The 20224-nt window shown below is 38.7% G+C and overlaps 1 protein-coding gene across 1 annotated transcript in view; it reads left to right on the top strand.

Moving 5' to 3' along the window:
- Window positions 1–19768, top strand: part of HTT (huntingtin) — an 81846-nt gene extending 62078 nt beyond the window's left edge. The window contains exons 50-67 of the mRNA XM_066548688.1: window positions 158–335; window positions 622–714; window positions 1137–1324; window positions 1947–2073; window positions 2921–3021; window positions 4858–5012; window positions 5381–5520; window positions 5690–5772; window positions 6045–6175; window positions 6355–6484; window positions 7259–7414; window positions 10021–10211; window positions 10648–10762; window positions 10984–11197; window positions 11343–11448; window positions 12862–13024; window positions 13636–13796; window positions 14780–19768. Of these exons, the coding sequence (XP_066404785.1) occupies window positions 158–335; window positions 622–714; window positions 1137–1324; window positions 1947–2073; window positions 2921–3021; window positions 4858–5012; window positions 5381–5520; window positions 5690–5772; window positions 6045–6175; window positions 6355–6484; window positions 7259–7414; window positions 10021–10211; window positions 10648–10762; window positions 10984–11197; window positions 11343–11448; window positions 12862–13024; window positions 13636–13796; window positions 14780–14993 (2646 nt within the window). The 3' untranslated portion in view covers window positions 14994–19768. The remainder of the gene's footprint in view (window positions 1–157; window positions 336–621; window positions 715–1136; window positions 1325–1946; window positions 2074–2920; window positions 3022–4857; window positions 5013–5380; window positions 5521–5689; window positions 5773–6044; window positions 6176–6354; window positions 6485–7258; window positions 7415–10020; window positions 10212–10647; window positions 10763–10983; window positions 11198–11342; window positions 11449–12861; window positions 13025–13635; window positions 13797–14779) is intronic.
- Window positions 19769–20224: the final 456 nt, after the last annotated feature.

The raw sequence follows: 20224 nt of genomic DNA, 5'->3' as shown, positions 1-20224 counted from the left end.
GTACTTAAAATAAATAGTGTTTTCTGAGGGAAAAAAGCCCCAATATTATTTGCTACTAATACTTTACATTTTGCTGAATTAAAAAAAGTCAGCCTTGGTTAGAAGTTGTTCTCTTTTGAGAATTTGCTGTTAATGGGTAACTTCTCTTTTTGTACAGGCACTATCATGGCATTTAGTGCATGACCAGATTCCATTAAGTGTAGATCTTCAAGCTGGTCTGGATTGTTGCTGTCTGACACTACAGCAGCCTAGTCTCTGGAATCTGCTGTCTTCTGCAGCTCATGTGACATATGCTTGCTCCTTAATTAACTGCATTAGATTCATCATAGAAGCAGGTGAGTGCAGTTTGATCAGCTAGGAGAAAAGTTTTGTTAATAGATTGCCAGTCATCATTGATCAAATGCTGTGTGTCTGGAATATTTCCTTTGAGTCCTTATTAGTAATTTGTTTGACACATTTAGTTTTTACTACTTTAATTTTCTGTTTAAAATTTAGTGTTTACTTTTGAACTTAGCAAATGCTTTGGATATGTCAAACATTTGACTACTATGTGGTGTTGATTAAAAAATGGAATATGAAATAGGTAATAGCTGTATCATTCAAATATTTTCTCCAATTCAGTTGCTGTGGAACCTGGTAATCAACTTCTGAGTCCTGAAAGAAAGAATACTTCAAAACCTTTAAGTGAGGGGGAAAGTGATTCAAATGTACAGAGTGAGTAAACATTGAATTTTGCTTCTACCCTGAACTTTCACTGAAGAAATATTTTTTGGTACCCTTTCCATTACTACTATTTTTAACAATGAAAGTTCATCTGAGACCTTATTTGTATTTGGTAAATGTCTATTAAATATAGGTTGCCACAGTTTTACAGGTATAGTTGCTTTTTCTTTAAAGTTATACATTAGTTCAGTTTTTTCTTTTGGGGGTTTCTGTTAGCTGTGCAGTATGCTACAGACTGAGCTTTTTAAAGTGTGGGATTTTAAATTTTAAAAATTTGTTTGTGTCCTTAGTGTGGTTTTGTCCTTTTTAATTAACGTACTCTTTCATTAAGAATTTTTTGTGTTTCTGTGTTTTTAAATTACTTGTCTTTTGAGTGGATTTGTAAAGCTGAATTTCTTTCTCTCCCAACAAAGAAACAAAACACATTATTGCAGCATGTGAAATGATAGCTGAGATGGTGGAATGCTTACAGACTGTCTTGTCACTGGGGCACAAAAGAAACAGCAGCATCCCTGCATTTCTCACTCCTGTCCTCAAGAACATCATCATCAGTTTAGCAAGGCTGCCTCTAGTGAACAGTTACACCAGAGTACCTCCCTTGGTATGTTTATTATGGTTTGCTTTCAGGACTTTAAAAGTTATTGAAAAACTTTGAAAACCAGACATGGTGCTGCATCTGAAGTTCTACAACAGTAGGACTTCAGCCTTCAGCTGGTTTGATCAATCAGTTTTCTTTTTGAACACTGAGTCAGGGTCACTTCTCTGTTTCTCAGTGCTGTGTTTCTTAGGGGATGTAAAAACATAATAATTTTTTTGGTTGAAATTTTTTTGCCCCCTCTCTGTTGTATCAGTGTGCTTTTTCAGGCATCAATATTATGTGAACTGTCTTCCTTAAATTCCATTTCAGCATCATTTCTGCACAATTTCTAAACTGAAATATGTGACAGAAACTTACTTGGTTCTGTATCTAAACTTGGACCATAAAACTGGATAATTAATTTACAATGGGAAGTATGGTAGAAAAAGCCCTAAATAAGAAATATGGTGTACATTGTATACAAGTTTTGTTAGATGTTCCATCTTCCTTTGAGTATTTTTCTGTTTGGAGAGCTGCTTTAATTTACTGATGTCTTGTTGTCTTTGAGGGGTACCTGTATATTTAGAGCTGTAATATAAATACTAAGTCTGGCTTGGGTAATTAAACTTTCATTATACTTCTTTAGGTCTGGAAATTAGGCTGGTCACCAAAGCCTTCAGGTGACTTTGGCACAGTTTTTCCTGAAATCCCAGTAGAATTTCTTCAAGAAAAGGAAATCTTTAAGGAGTTCATCTATCGCATTAATACACTTGGTATGTACAAAATGGAATGAATACACTTGGCTCTCATTGGGCATTTATCTGTGTTTTGAAATTACTGAATAACTGTATCTGAAATCATTTGCTTACTTTTGTTGCTTATGTGGAAGACAGATAATATTTCAGAGCAGCTTAGTAATTGGGCTGCAGTAATTCATACATTTCATTCAATTAAGAGAATAAGTTATAGAAATAAAGCCAAAAGTTATTCCAGCTCAGGGAAGATTTCAGTGTGCTCTTGCAGAATGACCATTTGTTTTCTGGAGCATATGCTTGACAGTGTTTGAGGATATTTTGCTTCCCCCTGACTTTTTTCTATTAATGCACAGTATAAAGTCCTGGGATAAGATACCTCTGTAACTTACCTTCAGCTCAGATATCAGATATTTGGGTTGGACTAGAAGGTCCTGAAAAAAATACTTCCTACCCAAACCATTCTAAGAGTGTCTTAGCACAGTGTTTCCAGTCCTCTCCATCTTCTTGGAGCTGAAGGAGAGAAACTGCAATGTTGTTCTCTGCCATTTCCATCCACACCTAGTAGATCACAGAATAATCTGAACTATAAGGGACCCACAAGGATCATCCCAGCTCCTGGCCCTGCACAGCACCATCCCCAAGAGTCACACCATGGGCCTGAGAGTATTGTTCAAACATTTATTAAAATCTGTCAGGCTTGGTGCTGTGACCACTTCCCTGGGAAGCCTGTTCCATTACAAAAAACACCAAAATGAATAGGAAGTGGTATGAAACTAAACCTCTTGAAACAATGTACTTTTTTAATGCTGTTCCTTGTTTAGCTTTGTATTGAGCCATCAGTGGCTATCTCTGAGTGTTTCCTTAGGGTGGATCAGCCGTACTCAGTTCGAAGAGACTTGGGCTACTTTGCTTGGTGTGCTCGTAACTCAGCCCATTGTAATGGACCAGGAGGAGAACCAGCAAGAGGTAATGATGTATTCATTGTATTTTTAAAGGAAATTTTACTTAAACCAAGAAAAGTGTTTCTATTAATAAAACTGTAAAGCAGAAAAGAAGTAACTAACACTAAGGAATTTTTTCTATTTTGTATTTCCTTTTTCTCATACCCTAGTGAGATCAGACACATCCATCTTCTGGCTTAGAGCCTCTGCAAGCATGCAAATAGTGAGGAAAAAAATTAATGAAGCTGTTTCAACTCTTTATTAGTACATTACTCAACACAGTTTTTGGGGTTTTTTTTGTAAGATTATTGACTAGAAGTTAATTGACCTGAAGATGCATGTTCATGTGTCTTGCTCCCACTTGTAGACTGGATATTGGATATCTGGGCTTCTAGCTTAGGTAAATGTTCAAAATTCACTGGAGAGCATTTGGGGATCAGAGCTGAAGAAATTTGGAGCAGAATTTGTGTCTAATTTATATACCAAAATATATGCATTTATATACCAATTCCTGTACCAAATATTTCTGTCCAAAGAACAGCAACAAAACTGGGGCTGGGGCTGAGGGAGCTGAGGGTGTTTAGTCTCAGGAAGAGGAGGCTCAGGGGGATCCTCATCACTCCCCACAACTACCTGAAAGGAGGGTGTAGCCAGGTGGGGATTGATCTTGTCTGCCATCTCTCAGCTGAACTCCTCAAGTTGCACCAGGGGATGTTCAGATTGGATATTAGGAAAAAAATTTGCACTGAAAGTGGGGTTAGGCATTGGAATAAGTTTTCCAGGGAGGTGGTGGAGTCACTGTCTTTGTAAGTGGGGGTCTGGATGTGGCACTTAGGGACATGGTCTAAGGGTGATTATGGTGGTACTGGATTCATGATTGTACTGGATGGTCTTTGAAGGTCTCTTCCAACCTTGATGATTCTGTGAAAATTCAATATAAGAGTGAACTTGGCTATCATGAAGGAGATTTTCCCTCTTCAACTGTCTTAACCTGTTAGCAAACTGATTTTACTGGGTTCTAGTTCTTTGGCCTGAAAGGATATTTCCCTAGGCTTGTTCATGGCCCTGATGGTAGGTGCAGAGCCCAGAGCAGTTTGAAGAGTTCAGGGGACAGACTGTGGATCCTGAGTAGCAGACAAAGGAGTTTGCTGCCCTTGCTTCCTAGGTGTCAGACTGCAAAAAGGAATAGGAAATCATCATCCCTCTTCCCTGGGTTAGCATTTTCTGTTTGTTATACAGGCTTGGACACCTTGACTTGACTGCCTTCTGCATAATGGCCATGTTGGGTCAGACTTAGGGCAATCTAGCCTTTGGTTGTTCCTTATTTGTCATGTAGAGAGTATTTCTGGAACAAGATTAATATTGCTCCCTTGCTTTCCAAGGCAGACTAGTACATTCAAAATTGCAAATATTTTAAGTGCTGTTGTAAATTTCAGTATGTTAATATCTTCTGAAATAAAAATAACATTTTTTGAAAGCTGAACATTAGTTACCATCTAACATCTTCTAACAAGGATCAGATGCTTTTGTGGTTTGATGCTTTGTTTCAACAAGTAACTAATGGGTAGTTGCAAAGAAAGAGGCTAAACACTTTTTAAAAAGTTCTGAAATTGACATCTTGAGGTTTTAATGCTGTTGGGACAAGAGAAGGGTGCATGCAGAGTGACTGATGAGAGGAAGGATGTGTTGCTGCTGCAGTCAGTGCTTTGTGTGCATTGTTTATGTCACATGGATTTCAGGATGGGAAGAAGAGCAGGTGTCAGGCTTATTAATGATAATTTAGTGAAACCTGACAAACTGATATTCAGAGCTTTTGGGATTTTTTTTTAACAATTCAAATTACAGTGAGTTCATTTTACAGGAAGATACAGAGAGGACCCAGATCAATGTTCTGGCAGTGCAAGCCATAACCTCCCTGGTGCTGAGTGCAATGACCATCCCTGTTGCAGGCAATCCAGCAGTCAGCTGCTTGGAGCAGCAGCCTCGCAACAAAGCTTTGAAAGCTCTGGACACAAGGTATTTGTTTTCATTTGTTTTCAAATGCATAGAACTTGTGGTTAATACATAATGATGACAGTTGCTTAGTCTAGTTGTAGGAAAAATATGTGTAGATTGTATTTTCTAAGTAAGAGTATATATGGATGGATTTATTTACATACAAGTTGCATGGATTTAGCATTGTGAACCTGCTGACTTAAAAGATTATCTGAAAAAGATACCATCTTAATAAAATCTAGTAAACAGTGTGCAGAACATATTTTTCAGCATTTTTATTTCACTGATACTGAAAATAAGCATAGACACACAACATTACAGTGTGAGCCAGACTTGCACAAAACTTTTAAAGGAAGAATCTGCTAAAATGATTTCTCTTGGGCTTTTAGGTTTGGGAGGAAGCTAAGTGTTATCAGGGGAATTGTTGAACAGGAAATCCAGGCAATGGTGTCTAAGAGAGATAATATTGCTACTCATCACTTATACCAAGCTTGGGACCCTGTTCCATCACTTTCTCCTGCTACTACAGGTAAGGGCTTGTTTGTGGGGGAGAAGGGGAGAGTGAATTTCTTTCACATTTAAAATGTGGGAAAGGTACTCTCAGAAAAAATTTGAAATCCAGTTTGTGGGAAATGAAGCCATTTTCACATGTGCTTTATTTTGCACTTTTTAAAAATTCACCCTGTGTTTCATTACAGGTGCTCTTATCAGCCATGAAAAACTCTTACTGCAGATCAATACTGAACGAGAAATAGGAGATATGGATTATAAATTGGGACAGGTTTGTTAAAAGCTCAGCTTTAAACTTGATTTTCATTACATTTCCTCCAGTTCTGAAAAATTAGTTAAGAAGTATTGCTTGACATCAAATAGAAACTAAAAGCTCTGAGTGATGCAGGGTAGGTTGTAACTGGGTGTCTCCTCAGCTAGAGGCTGTGTGTTGCCTGTCATTTAAATGAAAATATATCTGGCTTCTAAGATTCTTCTAGGCTGACTACTGGGGAGTTGAATGCACTTCTTCGCTATTTGTTTTTCCCTTGTGTGTGTTGCAAGGTCTCTATCCACTCCATATGGTTAGGAAATAATATCACTCCACTGAGAGAAGAAGAGTGGGGTGAGGATGAAGAAGATGAGAACGATGTACCTGCTCCTTCCTCACCACCTACCTCTCCTATCAACACCAGGTATCTTTTTTTTCAACTTCTCACTTTTGAATCATAGATAAGGTTTTATTTCTTCATGTTGAGTTCAGTAAGCTGAGTTTATAAATTGGATGCTGTTAAATAACTGTATTATTTCAATTCAAGCATTTTAGCAGGGTTTAAGAATAACTATTTTAACACTTGTTTGCTGTTCCTTGCAGGAAACACCGGGCTGGTGTAGATATCCACTCTTGTTCTCAGTTCTTGCTTGAGCTGTACAGTCAGTGGATATTGCCATCCAACCCCAGCAAGAGAACACCAGTGATTCTGATCAGTGAAGTGGTGCGATCAGTAAGTCTCAATTGGCACTCAGAGTCATAACTGGGCATATGCTATAAGTGTTCAAAACTAAGTAACATTTATAATGCATCTTTTAATATATGGAACACACAGAATTTTCTTGGCACTTCCATTCTGTGGGCAGTACAGAAGCATAACTTGGACAACTACAGCATTAGACTGATTTAAGCTATATAAGCATCCAAATTTCGTATTCTGCTGCTACATTACAAATACTTTATTGCTACTTAGTGGCAGTTTATATTTTACTTGACTGCTTGCTAAAGCAAGATTTTCTTATCCTATCCCTTTGTAAAAAAATGAAGATGGAACAACAATGTATTTGAGAATTAAGTTGATTATTAAGTGTAGAAGCAAAACTAAAGAACACAGCTGTGGAATGTGTCTTGACAGCCATTATTTACTATCACTCTTATGACTTAAAGTGAAGCTATCCTTGCAAGAGAAGTACGTGTTGTATGTTTTGGGATGGTTTAGTACATTGTAAATAGCAATGTTCATGTCCCAGAGTTGCTTACTATAGTGGCTTTGATTTTGTAAACTTTTTGGTAAAAAGGACTTCTTGGAGGTCATTATTGGAGATGAATGGTGTAATTAATTTTGGAAAATAATAGTAATAGTTATTTCAGACCCTTGAGTAAATGTTTACACATTTAATAGATCAATTGAGGAATCTTTTGCTCACAATTTTAACAGAATGGAGAGTCAATTTTTGGCTGTCTGCTAATGGGAATTTTTATATATTAAATTTTAATTTCTGTACAGCTTCTGGCAGTGTCAGACTTATTTACAGAAAGGAATCAGTTTGAGATGATGTACACAACACTGACAGAGTTGAGAAAGGTGCATCCATCAGAAGATGAGATTCTTGTACAGTATTTGATACCAGCTACTTGTAAAGCTGCTGCTGTTCTTGGAATGGTAAGAAATTCTCAGAAAGTTTACTGCAAATTCATGAGTGTTTAGGTTAACTCAGCTTCTGCTGCAAAACCTGGTGTACTTGTGGCTGTATATATACTTGGTATACTGGTGGTTTGTCTCTAAGAACATCCTCAGTTGATATGCATGGCTGTAAGAAGTAATAGGATATGTATTCTGGGCTTTCAGAGTTTGCAAACATTATCTCCAATTGCCCTTTATTCAAACAGAAAGGTTGCTTGATTTGATATTTTTTTGAGGTTTGAGCATAATTTAATGTGCTTTTTGGTTTGTTGTATTGAGTTCAGTGTTGCCTTTGCCCTGGACTCTTCATTTGTTACATTTCAGGCCAGAAATAAGGACTTAGAGAACAGCTTTTGCTAGATTGGTATTCTGGGGAATGGCTGTAATCTCATGGGAGGCTGGGACAGTGCATGTAATGAAAATATAGTCTCAGATAGTCAGGTATCCCTTTTCTTTCCCTCACTCTTCCCTCCACTGCATCATTCTGTCTTGAGATGTGTAGACCAGGAGTACTTTCCAGTGAACATTTCAGAGTGGAGTTATTTAGGAAAAACATTACAAATCATTTTGGAAGGAGTTAGCACTTCTAGAAACTGAGACGAATATAAAGCTATATGGGTAATAGTGGTAAAAGAAATTCTGAAAGGCTTTTAGGGAGGGGCTTTCAGTAGCTATTGCAGCAGCAGCTCTGCAAGGGAAGGCTGGGAAGGTGATGGCAAACATACAGAAACATTTTTAGAGATCAGCTTATTTTGACTAGGCTGTCATTTCCCACTCAGTGAGCTAATAACACCTTTTTATAAGCAAACGGCTGAATATAACAGCTTGGTGGGACTTAAAAACAAGAAGCTGGTTCCATCAAGAGTTGCTTGTTGTTCTGTGCTCAGCTATGTAGAAAATTTGCTTAAAAAGAGCAACTAGAGAGCAGACACTGTCTCAAACTGGCCTGTATCTTAGATACTTCATGAGTAAAGGGACAAGGTAAAGCAAGTAATTTCTACTAATTACTTAGATAGTAAGGAGATGACTGTCCAGAACTGAAATTCAAAATAGATTTTGTACATTCCAGTAAGTTGTGGTATTTGGTAACAGGGAGTGAAGTATCTGATACCAGCTTGACCTTGAATATTGAACATAAAGTTGTGGAATCACTTAGGTTGGAAAAGAGAGAGATCATTGAGTCCAACCATTCACCTAACTAAACCATTTCCCTAAGGATGGAGCCTAAGGAGGCTCAGGGTGGGGCTTATGACTCAACAAGTTCCTGAAAGATTATAGCAAAGTAAGGGTCAGTCTCTTCTCTCAGGTGACAGGACAAGAGGAAATGGCTTCGGGTTGTGCCAGAGGAGGTTTGGGTTGGCTGTTAGGAAGAATTTCTTCACTGGAAGGGTGGTTAAGCATTGGAATGGGCTGCCCAGGGAAGTGGTAGAGTCACCATCCCTGCAGGTGTTCCAGAAATGACTGGACATGGCACTCAGAGCTGTGGTTTAGTTGATGGTGCTCAGCTTGGTCAAAGGCTGGACTCCATGATCCTGGAGGGCTTTTCCAGCCTTAATGATTCTGTGAAGTACAGGGTGACAGTCACTGCCCTGGTCCTGCTGGCCACAGCACTGCTGATCCAGGCCAGCTGCCATTGGCCTTCTTGGCCACCTGGGCACACCTGGCTCATGTTCAGCCACTCTCACCCAGCACCCCCAGGTCCTTTTCCACGGGGCCCTTTCCAGGCCCTCTGCCCCACCTGTGGCACTGCAGGGGTTGCTGTGACCCAGGGGCAGGACCCAGCACTCGGCCTTGTTGGACCTCAGAGCCTTGGGCCCATTGATCCAGCCTGCCCAGATCCCTTTGCAGAGTCTCCCTCACTTCCAGCAGATCAACACTCCTGCCCAGCTGAACGTACACTGAATTCCCTCATCCAGATCACAGAATTGGTGGAGGGAAAGATGTGCAGGTGTGAGTACCAGTGGTCTCAGAGAATAATAAATGAATGGTCTTCCCAGGGAGGTGGTAGAATCACCATCTCTGGATGTGTTTAAAAAAAGACTGGACATGGCACTTGGTGCTATAGTCTAGTTGAGGTGTTAGGGCATAGGTTGGACTTGATTTTAGAGGTCTCTTCCAGCCTCATTATTCTGTGATTCTGTGAATGGAATGATGTGCTATCAGTTGAGTAGACAGATAGTAGATGGCAGAGTATAGTTGTCTGGTGCCAGTCTGTTTCAGATGGAAGCATCCTTTGTGCTTAATTGGAAGACCACAAAATTTCAATCATTCAAGTCCTGTATTCTTAATAGCTCATACTATTTACTGAACTAATCCTTATCTTATTTGGATTTTTTAAATTTTAAATCATGACATAACTTTGTACAAATAAAACAAAGTAGCATCAATTTCCTAGTTAATCTGCAACTGATCTCTTGTGTGAATGTATTAGTCTTGTTACATTTATTCAAAGTACTTTAAGCCAGGCTCTGGTTTGTTCCCTATTTTCTGCTCTTTAATTTGTTCCAAGTATTTCTGAATGACAGGACTTGCCAGTATTTGAACCAGTGTTGATTTCTAATGAGTGCTCTTGTTGGCTGTATTAGGATAAGGCTGTGGCTGAACCAGTAAGTCGACTGCTGGAATCAACCCTGAGGAGCACCCACATGCCAAGTCGGATTGGAGCCCTGCATGGAATCCTTTATATCCTTGAGTGTGACTTGCTGGATGAAACAGCAAAGCAGCTCATTCCAATTATCAGCGAGTATCTGCTCTCCAATTTGAGAGGAGTAGCACAGTAAGACTCTTCTCCCTTTCCCCCTGGCTCCAAACTGTTGCATGTTTATGTCTGAACAAAAGGGCTCTCTGTTGTTGGCAGTTGCCAGTACATTTTATAGCAGGCTGTTGTATCAAGCAGGTTTTGGCATTTTCATTGAAAATATCATCCAATTTTAGGTTTAATTTACAGAGTGAAATGGTATTTGAGGATGAGAAAACTGTTTGATAGTACAGGCTTTTGTGTCTTTGCTAAACTGTTACTTAAACCTCATTTTTCTGTCATTTTCATAATAATCAATGTTCTCTTATGGCACCTCAGCAATACTTTCTGTGATTTTAAAAAGGGTTTAGTTTTCATGTTGAAAAATACTTTGAATTTCTAGAAATTGTTTATAGTGTCTGTTTGTGACCTAAACAACTTTGGTGTGACCACTAGTGTTTTTGCTCATTTGCAGTTGTGTGAATATCCATAACCAAGAGCACATTTTGGTCATGTGTGCAGCTGCTTTCTATTTGATTGAGAATTACCCACTTGATGTAGGGCCTGAATTCTCTGCAGGAATTATACAGGTATGTTGTGATGCCTCCAGTGAGATGTGGTTGTGTAACCTGAGACCACCACATTACTGTCTTTAACACTTGGATACTGAGGTGTGGGCATGCTTTTGGGTTGAGTTTCATCAGTTTTTGTTAATACCTGATGCTGTTCCATGCTGTTGTGGTGTGGTGCTAGAAGATGACCTAAATAAACCTCAAAACCAAGTAGCTGGTGTTTTTTTGCTTTATTTCAGATGTGTGGAGTCATGGTGTCTGGAAATGATGAATCAACACCATCCATTATTTATCACTGTGTCCTGAGAGGATTGGAGCGACTCCTCCTTTCAGAGCAGCTTTCCAGGCTGGACAGTGAGTCCCTGGTTAAGCTGAGTGTTGACAGGGTGAATGTGCAGAGCCCCCACAGAGCAATGGCAGCCCTGGGATTGATGCTGACTTGCATGTACACAGGTATTCACTTTCTTTATATTTCTCATGTGCTGGGAGACTGGCTTGCTAACAGTGCTAATTTTCTTAATTTATTTTTGTTACCCAAGAGTAAAAGCAGTGTATTTTAACATCCACAGTGAACTTGTAACAAATTATTTTGGTTCAGGAAAGGAAAAAATCAGCCCCAGCCGTATCCCAGATGCAAATCCTGGTGCTCCTGACAGTGAATCTGTGATTGTTGCTATGGAACGAGTATCTGTCCTTTTTGATAGGTAAGAGGACAAAATGTGTAAGTGGGGCTCTGGGAGGGAAAGGATTGTGTTTGCCACTGCTTGGTCACTTCTCTATTTGACAGTTCTTACAGTTTAATTAATGATGTTTCTCTAGTTACTGTTGCTTAAAAGTTACACTCCTGGTATACACAGTAACACTGATGGAATTGCTGAAGGCAGCACAAATGTGCAGGAATGTAAATGAAAACCAGACATGTCCAAACTGATACAGTGTGTTGCACAAACTGTAATGCTTTATAAATGTATTTCCAGCTCCCTTCAGGTCAAACTCTTAAGTGCTTTTCAGGATGTCTTCTACATAATCAAGGATATAAATCCAGTTTACAGGAAATAATCTTTCTAACTGCCCTAAGAGTTTAAAACTTTTTCCCCCCTTCCCTCCTCACAAGAGTTGCTCTTTCTGAGGCTGTTAAGTAATTGCAGTGGAAGGATACAGTAAAACTTCTGTATTCACATGGAACTCATTAATGGGAACATTTCAAAACCCCTGTTTTGATCTGACAATCTCAAGCTGTCTTAAGTGAGTATAGCATGTTAGATTTGGTGTAGTAGTTTGTGGGTAATGGTTTACATTTTTTAAAGTGTTCAGTGGTTTTTCCATAAAACTGGAGGAGGGTTTCACTTCTGTACTTGGTGGGAACAGAACTAGAGCAGTGCTTGAGTGTTTTTGAATATATCACTCTGAAGAGCTAGCAAAACAAACGTGACTACTACAAGCAAAAAATAACTTTTGCAGGGAAGAATCAAATGATGGTAACTTGATCTTGATACATCAACAGAAGCTGCCTTTATTAGAAAGATTCCAATTAGTGTTATTAATTCAATCATTCATTCATGTTATGATTTCAATCATTTTCCAATTAGTGTTATTTAAACAAAGTTGTCTGTAGGTTGGAGTATCTTTTCGCCACTTTATAAAGCATTACAGCTTGCTTTTCTCATTTGATATATTGGTCATTCTGAACTTGAATAAAAAATGCCAAGATGTTATGAATGAAAAGTAGTGTTCTGTTTATAAATGGTCTTTTCTCTGGTAACTAGGAGGAGTGATCTCCCTGTCCTTTTTTGTTCTTGTTTAGTTTTTTCAGCATTCCTGTTGGTAAGTCTCATCTCCGATACAATTCCAGACCTTTAAAAAATGTGATTATTCAAAAAAAGAAAAGGGGAAAGTGTGGGGTAAAGAGACACCTGTAACAGCTTCTGACAGCTTTGAGAGACCTCTCTGGGTAGTCTGTTATTAAGATTACATGAAGATTTGGATTCATCAGTGCTGAGAACTTGCCTACTCAGAGATGAAAGTAAAATACTCTTTCCATTGCCAATTAAATTGGAAAAGAACAAGATATGTGTTGACATTCAATCATAATATATTTAATTTTTTATTATTTTCAGGATCAGGAAGGGATTTCCCTTTGAAGCTCGAGTAGTGGCTCGGATTCTTCCGCAGTTCCTTGATGATTTTTTCCCCCCACAAGATGTAATGAACAAAGTCATTGGGGAATTTCTGTCCAATCAGCAGCCATACCCACAATTCATGGCAACAGTAGTTTATAAGGTAGTATTGATACATTTATTTTTCTTAAATGTTTCAGAAAATTTCTAAATAATTGACAGCTCAGCTGAAGGGCCATATACCACTTTTGTTAATTAGATCTAAAAAACCTGCCATGATTGAGGTGTCCTGCTGTGAGCTTTGCCTTCCAGGTAGCATCAGGGACTAGAATTGCCAAATCTCATAGCAAGACAGTCCAGTCACTGATAATGAGAAATAAAGAGAAAGTTAGTGGTTGTGATCCTGGTGCTCAGATTCTAGATCTGAGAGAGCCATCACCTTGTGAGCCTAACAGGCAAGCCCCTGTGGCTTCAGCTGGGCCTCTGGGCTTTTGGCTCTTCAGCACCTGCTGGACTTTGCATCACTGGAGAGTGCATGTGCCCAGCACATGTGATCTATAAAAAACAGACACACCACACAAGTTACATATTTCTATGTGATTACTTCAGTTTGGCCCATTTGCCATGAGTCCAGTTCACTAATTCATCAGACTCAGAGTTGTCCCCAGGAACCCAGTTTCTGACCCTCAGAGCTTTGTAGCCTTTACAAGAGAAACTGAACTTTTTCCCATATCCATCCACCCTGTCTTTATTCCTGTGTACAATGTTTTGCAGGTGTTCCAGACACTGCATAGCACTGGACAATCCTCCATGGTCCGTGACTGGGTGATGCTCTCTCTCTCCAATTTCACACAAAGAACACCTGTGGCAATGGCAATGTGGAGTCTTTCCTGTTTTTTTGTCAGTGCTTCCACCAGTCAATGGATTTCAGCAATGTATCCTAAAAAGATGGAATGTGTGCCATTTCTGGGCAATTATAGTGTAAAGCCTTAAAGGATAAGAGTACAAGTGTAAGACACAAAAAAGGCAGTTTTACCGCAGATAGTAATGGTGTATATTGCTTTGTGCCATTGGTACCTCAGGTTTGTAGGGAATAAAGAGAACATCTAAACAGATGGTGAGAACAAAGTTATCTAAAACTACTGCTTTAAGATCAGTTCCTTTTGGCTATGCAGGATGATTGGGAAAGTCCTTCCTTTGAAAGACTTTTTAAAAGTTTCATCAAGATAGTATTGCTGTGACCTTTAAAAGCTTTGCTCTGTGTTCCTTCTGCAAGATAAAATATATTGAAGAAAATGTAAGAAGCCAACATACTCAAAATCAAGAGAATTATCCTCTACATCCAAACTGTATTTTGCAGTTATCACCCTGGCTGTGCACTGCAGTAATAGTGGGCTTTGGCAATGGAATTGCATTGGCCAAATAAATTGGAACAGACTTATTCCAATTTATCTATATATCTATCTTTTTATATATATATAAATATATATATATATATGGTATTAGTGCTGGATTTATTTAAAAACAAATAAACAAACCCCTGAAACAAACAGAAAATAACTAGTGCATCTTGTGTGCAGACAAAAAAATGGCCATTTGTCATGTTTGAGACATCCTAATGAGTCCCAACCTCAGCAGTGCTCTTTGGCCTTCAGCAGTTGCTGATTGCATCGTTTGCTCCAATGGATAAAGAAAACTACTGCTAGCTTGAAATTAATTTCTGAGGATAAGAAATTGTGTGATGTTAAGGAAGAAATAGGATTTATGTAATAGCAGTTAATTACCAGATTGCAGCATTTGCACTTGAACGTTGTTGGTGAACATAAGAATAAGCTGTTTTAATGGAGAACAGAGTTTAAACTGCTAAACCAAAAGAGAGGCAATGTCTGTCATTTTATGACCTTAACTTGTGTTTCAGTCTTCCACATATTATCAGCAGAATGGGGAAATCAGAGCAGGTGGATGTTAACATCTTCTGTTTGGTGGCCATAGACTTCTACCGGCACCAGATCGATGAGGAGTTGGATCGGAGAGCCTTCCAGTCGGTGTTTGAGGTGGTGGCATCTCCAGGAACCCCATACCACCGCCTCCTGACCTGTTTGCAAAATGTCCACAAGGTCACAGCATGCTGAACATCCTGATGTGTAGTGGAACTGCATGACTAGTGTTGGAATATGAGTTATGAGGAATGCAAGATGAAGAAAGTACCTGGGGTTGCATTTGTGCTAAATACGGACCTGTCAGTTTTCCTTCCAGCATGCATGGACAAGTGCTCTGCAGCACTGGAAATCACCTGAGTCAAGTGTAGTTGTTGTTGACACCAAACACCTCTAAGTGGAATGAAGTATGTCAGTGTTTTTCAAGTGATGGTGGGGACTAAAGAAGCCACACATCCAAGCTGTAAAATATGAGCTAGTACCACATGCAAGGTATTTGGTATTCCTGTTCTTCCCAATATGCAGCTGAAGCCACTGTGGTGCAGCAGTGAAGCACTGACAGACTGTTATTGCAACGTGCAGTCATTAGCCAACCTCATCGTTTTATGTACCTGTATATACTGTTGTGTAGTACAAAATAGAATTGGTTTCCTAATGTCTCTCCCAAACCAGGAAAAGAGAAAATGGCTTTTATGATTTACACTTCCAGCATGTAATTTCTCTCTGGATTTTCTGATATCCAGTGGTGTATGTGTTGGTGATACCAGAGATATAGTGCACATACGTAACCACACCTTTCTTTTTTCTTCTCAGGATTTCAAATTTGAGTACAGTATATCAGTGAAAGAAATTTTAACTTAAATATTTCTATATTATGTACAGTATGTAAAATTGTAAGATGTGTGGTGCATGAGCTGTGCTGTAATTGGAGATGAACAAAAGCCATGCTACTGAATGTCTTGACATCTGTATTGTCCTCATTTTTTTTCCTCATTCTTGAATTCATGTTCCTTTTGGGAATCCATCTTAGTGTACAGATTACATCTTGTTTTACATCTCACTTTTTCTTAAAGTGCTTTAAAACTGGAATATGTTGATTAATTTGTCTTGAGAAACTGTACTAAGGAGGCATTCTTGTGATCCACTTTACTGTAGCTTCTTTGTAATTCCTTAATTTTGAGACATAATGGTAAGAAAGAGGAGTAGTCACTCTGGATCAAACTTTAGATACTTAAGAAACTGCTCTTATTTGCTGCACAGCATTTTAAGAGACAAAATGGTGCAAGCTCCCCAGTAGTCAACAACCATTTGACCTTTCCTAACTGAGACCATGGAGTCACCTGGACCACTCTCATGTGAACAAGTATGAGGTAGCAGTAGAGAATCAGAAGGCTGCTGTGGTCTACTCTGGGACTGGCTAAAGTGTTAGATTACACAACCTCTTTTATTACCTGTTGTATCCATGATGCTTTAGACACAAACACAAATATCCATGAATTCCAGGACACTACACAGGGCCAGATTTAGCTTTTACTCACCACCCAGGGAATGCCATTGATTCCTAAGCTTTACATGAGGAAATCTAGCACAGCATTTGTCTTTAGTTGTATTTAAGTCTTTCATGATAGAGAAATGATACCTTGGTTCTCAGTCAGATCCTACATTCAGCCTCTCTTCATTTTCTTATCACACCTTTTGGTGACACTTGGAAAAATGAGATAGTGTTGTCAGGAGGAGCATGTACTGTATGTATTTCTGTATATAATGTATATGTTGAAATTATACACATGTGACAACATTTAATGTATACAGATGTGTATATTTGTATTTATTAAACCCATGTATTTAAACTAATTCCAATCTAGACCAAAAATTGTTGCTTCTGCCCTTAAATTGATTACAAAGGAATTGTCCACTGGTGTCGCTTCCTTTTAGAAACTGGTAGAGGAAATTGGTAGTATGGGCAGTAGAAACAACTGTAGATGTTGCTGTATTGAGCTCTCTACAGGTCTTATTATCTAGAGCAATTATTTCTGTCCTAAGTTGGGTTACTCTTCTTCCTTGGGCCACAGCACTGTGGTGATTTTTAAAAGAAACTGAACAGGGTTTCAGAAAAAGGTTTAATAAAATAGATACTGTTTGAAAGTTTTTGAGTTATATTGGAAATTATCTTAATTCTGATAAAAGTCTAATTCCAGGCAGTGAGATATAATGCCCTGTGTTTGCATTAAGGGGTAGTATAGATCACTCTTCCCTTTTGTAATCACCAGTAATCGTTTTGTACTGTAAACCCACACACCAGTCAGTTTTTGTATGATATATAGTTTAAGTGAAGATATTTTTGTAAGCTATTTTCCAGAATTTAAAAATAGATTTTAATATATTTTTTGAGCATCAGGTTAGTCAAATTCTCACCATATAACAGTATATGTTGTGTTATGAAACTGTTAAATTCTTCATAATTTTAAGCTCCTCATGATTAACACAGACCAGCTGATTACTTTACCTTGGGATCACAGGAGCTAGACCCTTTCTGAAACTTTCCAAACCGGCTTGGGACTTGCTATAGAATCTTTCAAGCCAGTGAAGAAATACATTGAATCAAGCAGTCAGCACAGCTGGGTTAAAACATGATAGATGTGACAGACTCCCATTCCTCAGCTGCCTCTTGCCAGCCTTAGAGCAAGTATTTGCATTGCCTGTTTCAAGACAAGCTCTAGAGCTGATGCACTCCCTTCTAACCTCACACAGATTCACTGGTAGTAACTTCATCTGTTTTAACCTCTCCTGGAGATTGTAGTGTCTGTACCTCCTCTAATGTGTCCCAAGTGTCTGAAGAAGGGCACCTCCTCTTAGGAAATCCTCTGTGACCTGAAGGAGTTGGAGCTTAAGGGTCTTCCTAGTGTGGGAGCACACTGCAGTAGGGCTTCAGTTCAGACATTCCACTGCAGCACACCTTCCTCTCTTCTTCCTGGACATTCTTTCCACACCCTCATTTCTTTGGGAATGAAATCAGAATCACTCCTGTCTGCTTTTAGTGACACGAGCTGCAAGGTGTGCCATGGGGGTAGTAACAGCAGAACAGTGGCCATTAAGGGATTCTGATGTTGCATTTAAAGGAAATAAAAATACTGCTTGTCCTTTGAGACTGACTCTATGCAAGATTTTATTTCACAGAGTGTTTTTAACTTGCTGTAAACAGAAAGCTAATTCTGAAAATCAGGCTGTTCATTTTTTCATTGAGATCAGGGTAGAAATGTGTTTGGTCTTTAGATATACATTTGTTGTCCTGGCTAAACAAAGCAGACAGCATCTTTAATCTGCTTTGCAGTAAAAGTGGCTTCTTAAAAGCCTTACAAGATGAGAGGTGTGGCATGACTGGGAGCATACTTGAGACAGATTAATATTTAAAACTTCAGTTACAATTCAGTTGTCAAAGAAACTGCATTACTAAATCTATAATGTGGCCCTCCCCTAAGAACATTGTATGCCAGCCAACTTGTTACAAATAGCTTTTGGACCAGCTACCCACTGACCCATTAAATAAAGTTTGCTTTGTGCTTCATTTCAGCCTACCCCCTCCCTTGTGCTGAGTGCAAGAGTGAGGAGTTGCAAACAACAACTTATTGTAAACCTGTTCTTATTTGTGGGGTTCAAAGTATTTTCTTTACTATTTATGTTGTTTTCCAGTTGCAATTGAATGGGAGTTTATTTAAATCTTCTCTAAAGTGTATACTCAGATGCCATTTCTTGCCTAAAGCACCTAGTAAATGACTGTGTGTTTCTTTTGCTTTGGTAGGAATGCCTTCTTAGCACCAAGACATTGCTTGTTTTTTAACACCAGCAGCATTCCGAAAGCACTGAGTGAACAGATTTTGGTCACATGAAGGGAGGAACAAGTGGAACCTTTTGGGTTAAAAGTAATTTGTTGGTATCTAGTAGCTTTGCCTTAAGAGCATTCTGTCTTGCCATTCTCCTTTTTCAGTGGCTGTTAACTCTATAGCAAATAAGGAGGTTGTGTCAAAAGCACTGCAAAGACAGTTCTCCAAGGGCAGCAGACCTGGTTTGTCTTAGGGTTTTGTGGAGCTGTCAGGGCTGGGCATTTATGCTTCCATAATATAAGAAATTTTAGGGTATAATGAGCAATAAATAATAGCAATAAGCAGTTTAATTAAATTCAGTCATTCAGGATCTTACCCGGTCATTGAAAGGGATGGGAGAAGATGGGCAACTAATTGAGTACATTTATGGTGTAAATCAGATTTTTTCCATGTACAATCTCAACTAAACTTTCTGCTAAAGGTAGAAATCAACTGAGGGACAATGGTAGGTGCTTTGCTCTTAAAACAGTTTTGGTTATAAGGACACAATTGCTGAAAGTTACAAGAGGACAAAATACTTTGCTAGTTTTTAAGTAGTTTAAATGTTTCAAAGTGAAAACAAGCTGCTGTAAAAACTAGAGTAAGCAATGTAGCAAAATTTGGGGGAAATTAATGATGTTAATTTAACCTAATACAGAGATTTTGGGTGAACTCATTGTGCATGCTACCTAAGTATCCATTTAAAAATCTTGAGAATCCCACAGTCATACCCAGGAGAGCTTCTACGGTGTATCTTGATAAAGTTTTTAGCTGCATTCAGGTAACTGGGTATAAATGCTGCAGAGCATTTGTGAAGCATGTGCTGCTTTAGTCATGTGCATTTTGTGTGAGCTTCTCATTGCCATCAGTCCGTGTGTACACACCATCCAGTTGGATAAACTTGACAAGGATAAGGTAACGCACCCTGTGGTGGGATACAGTGTGAGGGCAATGATGGGCAAAAGCTTGGAGCCCCAACCTGAAAAGCAATTGTACTCAAGGGAAAAGAAAAGCATATAATTTTAGATGTATGTTTAAGTTTAAAAAAAAATGCTGAAAATACTGCACATTGAAACTAAAAGAGAAAATAAAATGCAACTATTACTGTAAGTGATTTTTCTCTGGTTATTTAAAAAGAAGGGCTTGATGCATTTTACTAGAGTTTTTCCCCAGTATCTCCTCTTTTCAGCAACTATCAAATACTGAGTATTATTAAGATTTGCAAGAATACTTGAACTTTCTGCAAATGTAGCTATGCTGCAAAATCACAGTGCTGTTTGCAATTAACCAAGAGCTATCACGGCTGAGCTTTTAATTGTATCTAACAGTCATGCTTGCCAAAACTTCTCTGGGATTCTAGATGAGATCAGAAAAGGCAAAATTCAAGTGTACAGCTGTATTTGTGAATGAGAGTGTATTTATCCACAGCAGTCCTGGGGAGGGATAATGTTACACAGGAGAAGAAATGGTTTAACTTGCTGAAGCTTGGTTTTCCAGCTGTTGGGCTTGCATCTTAAAAGAAATTTCTGGGTGGTCCTGCTGCTGAACACTGGAGGATCCCTTGCA

This window comes from Molothrus aeneus, chromosome 4 (genome assembly GCF_037042795.1).
Source record: "Molothrus aeneus isolate 106 chromosome 4, BPBGC_Maene_1.0, whole genome shotgun sequence".
Classification (NCBI taxonomy): Eukaryota; Metazoa; Chordata; class Aves; order Passeriformes; family Icteridae; genus Molothrus; species Molothrus aeneus.
The sequence above is the reverse complement of the archived record's forward strand: the minus strand, read 5'-3'. Positions and strand labels throughout refer to the sequence as shown.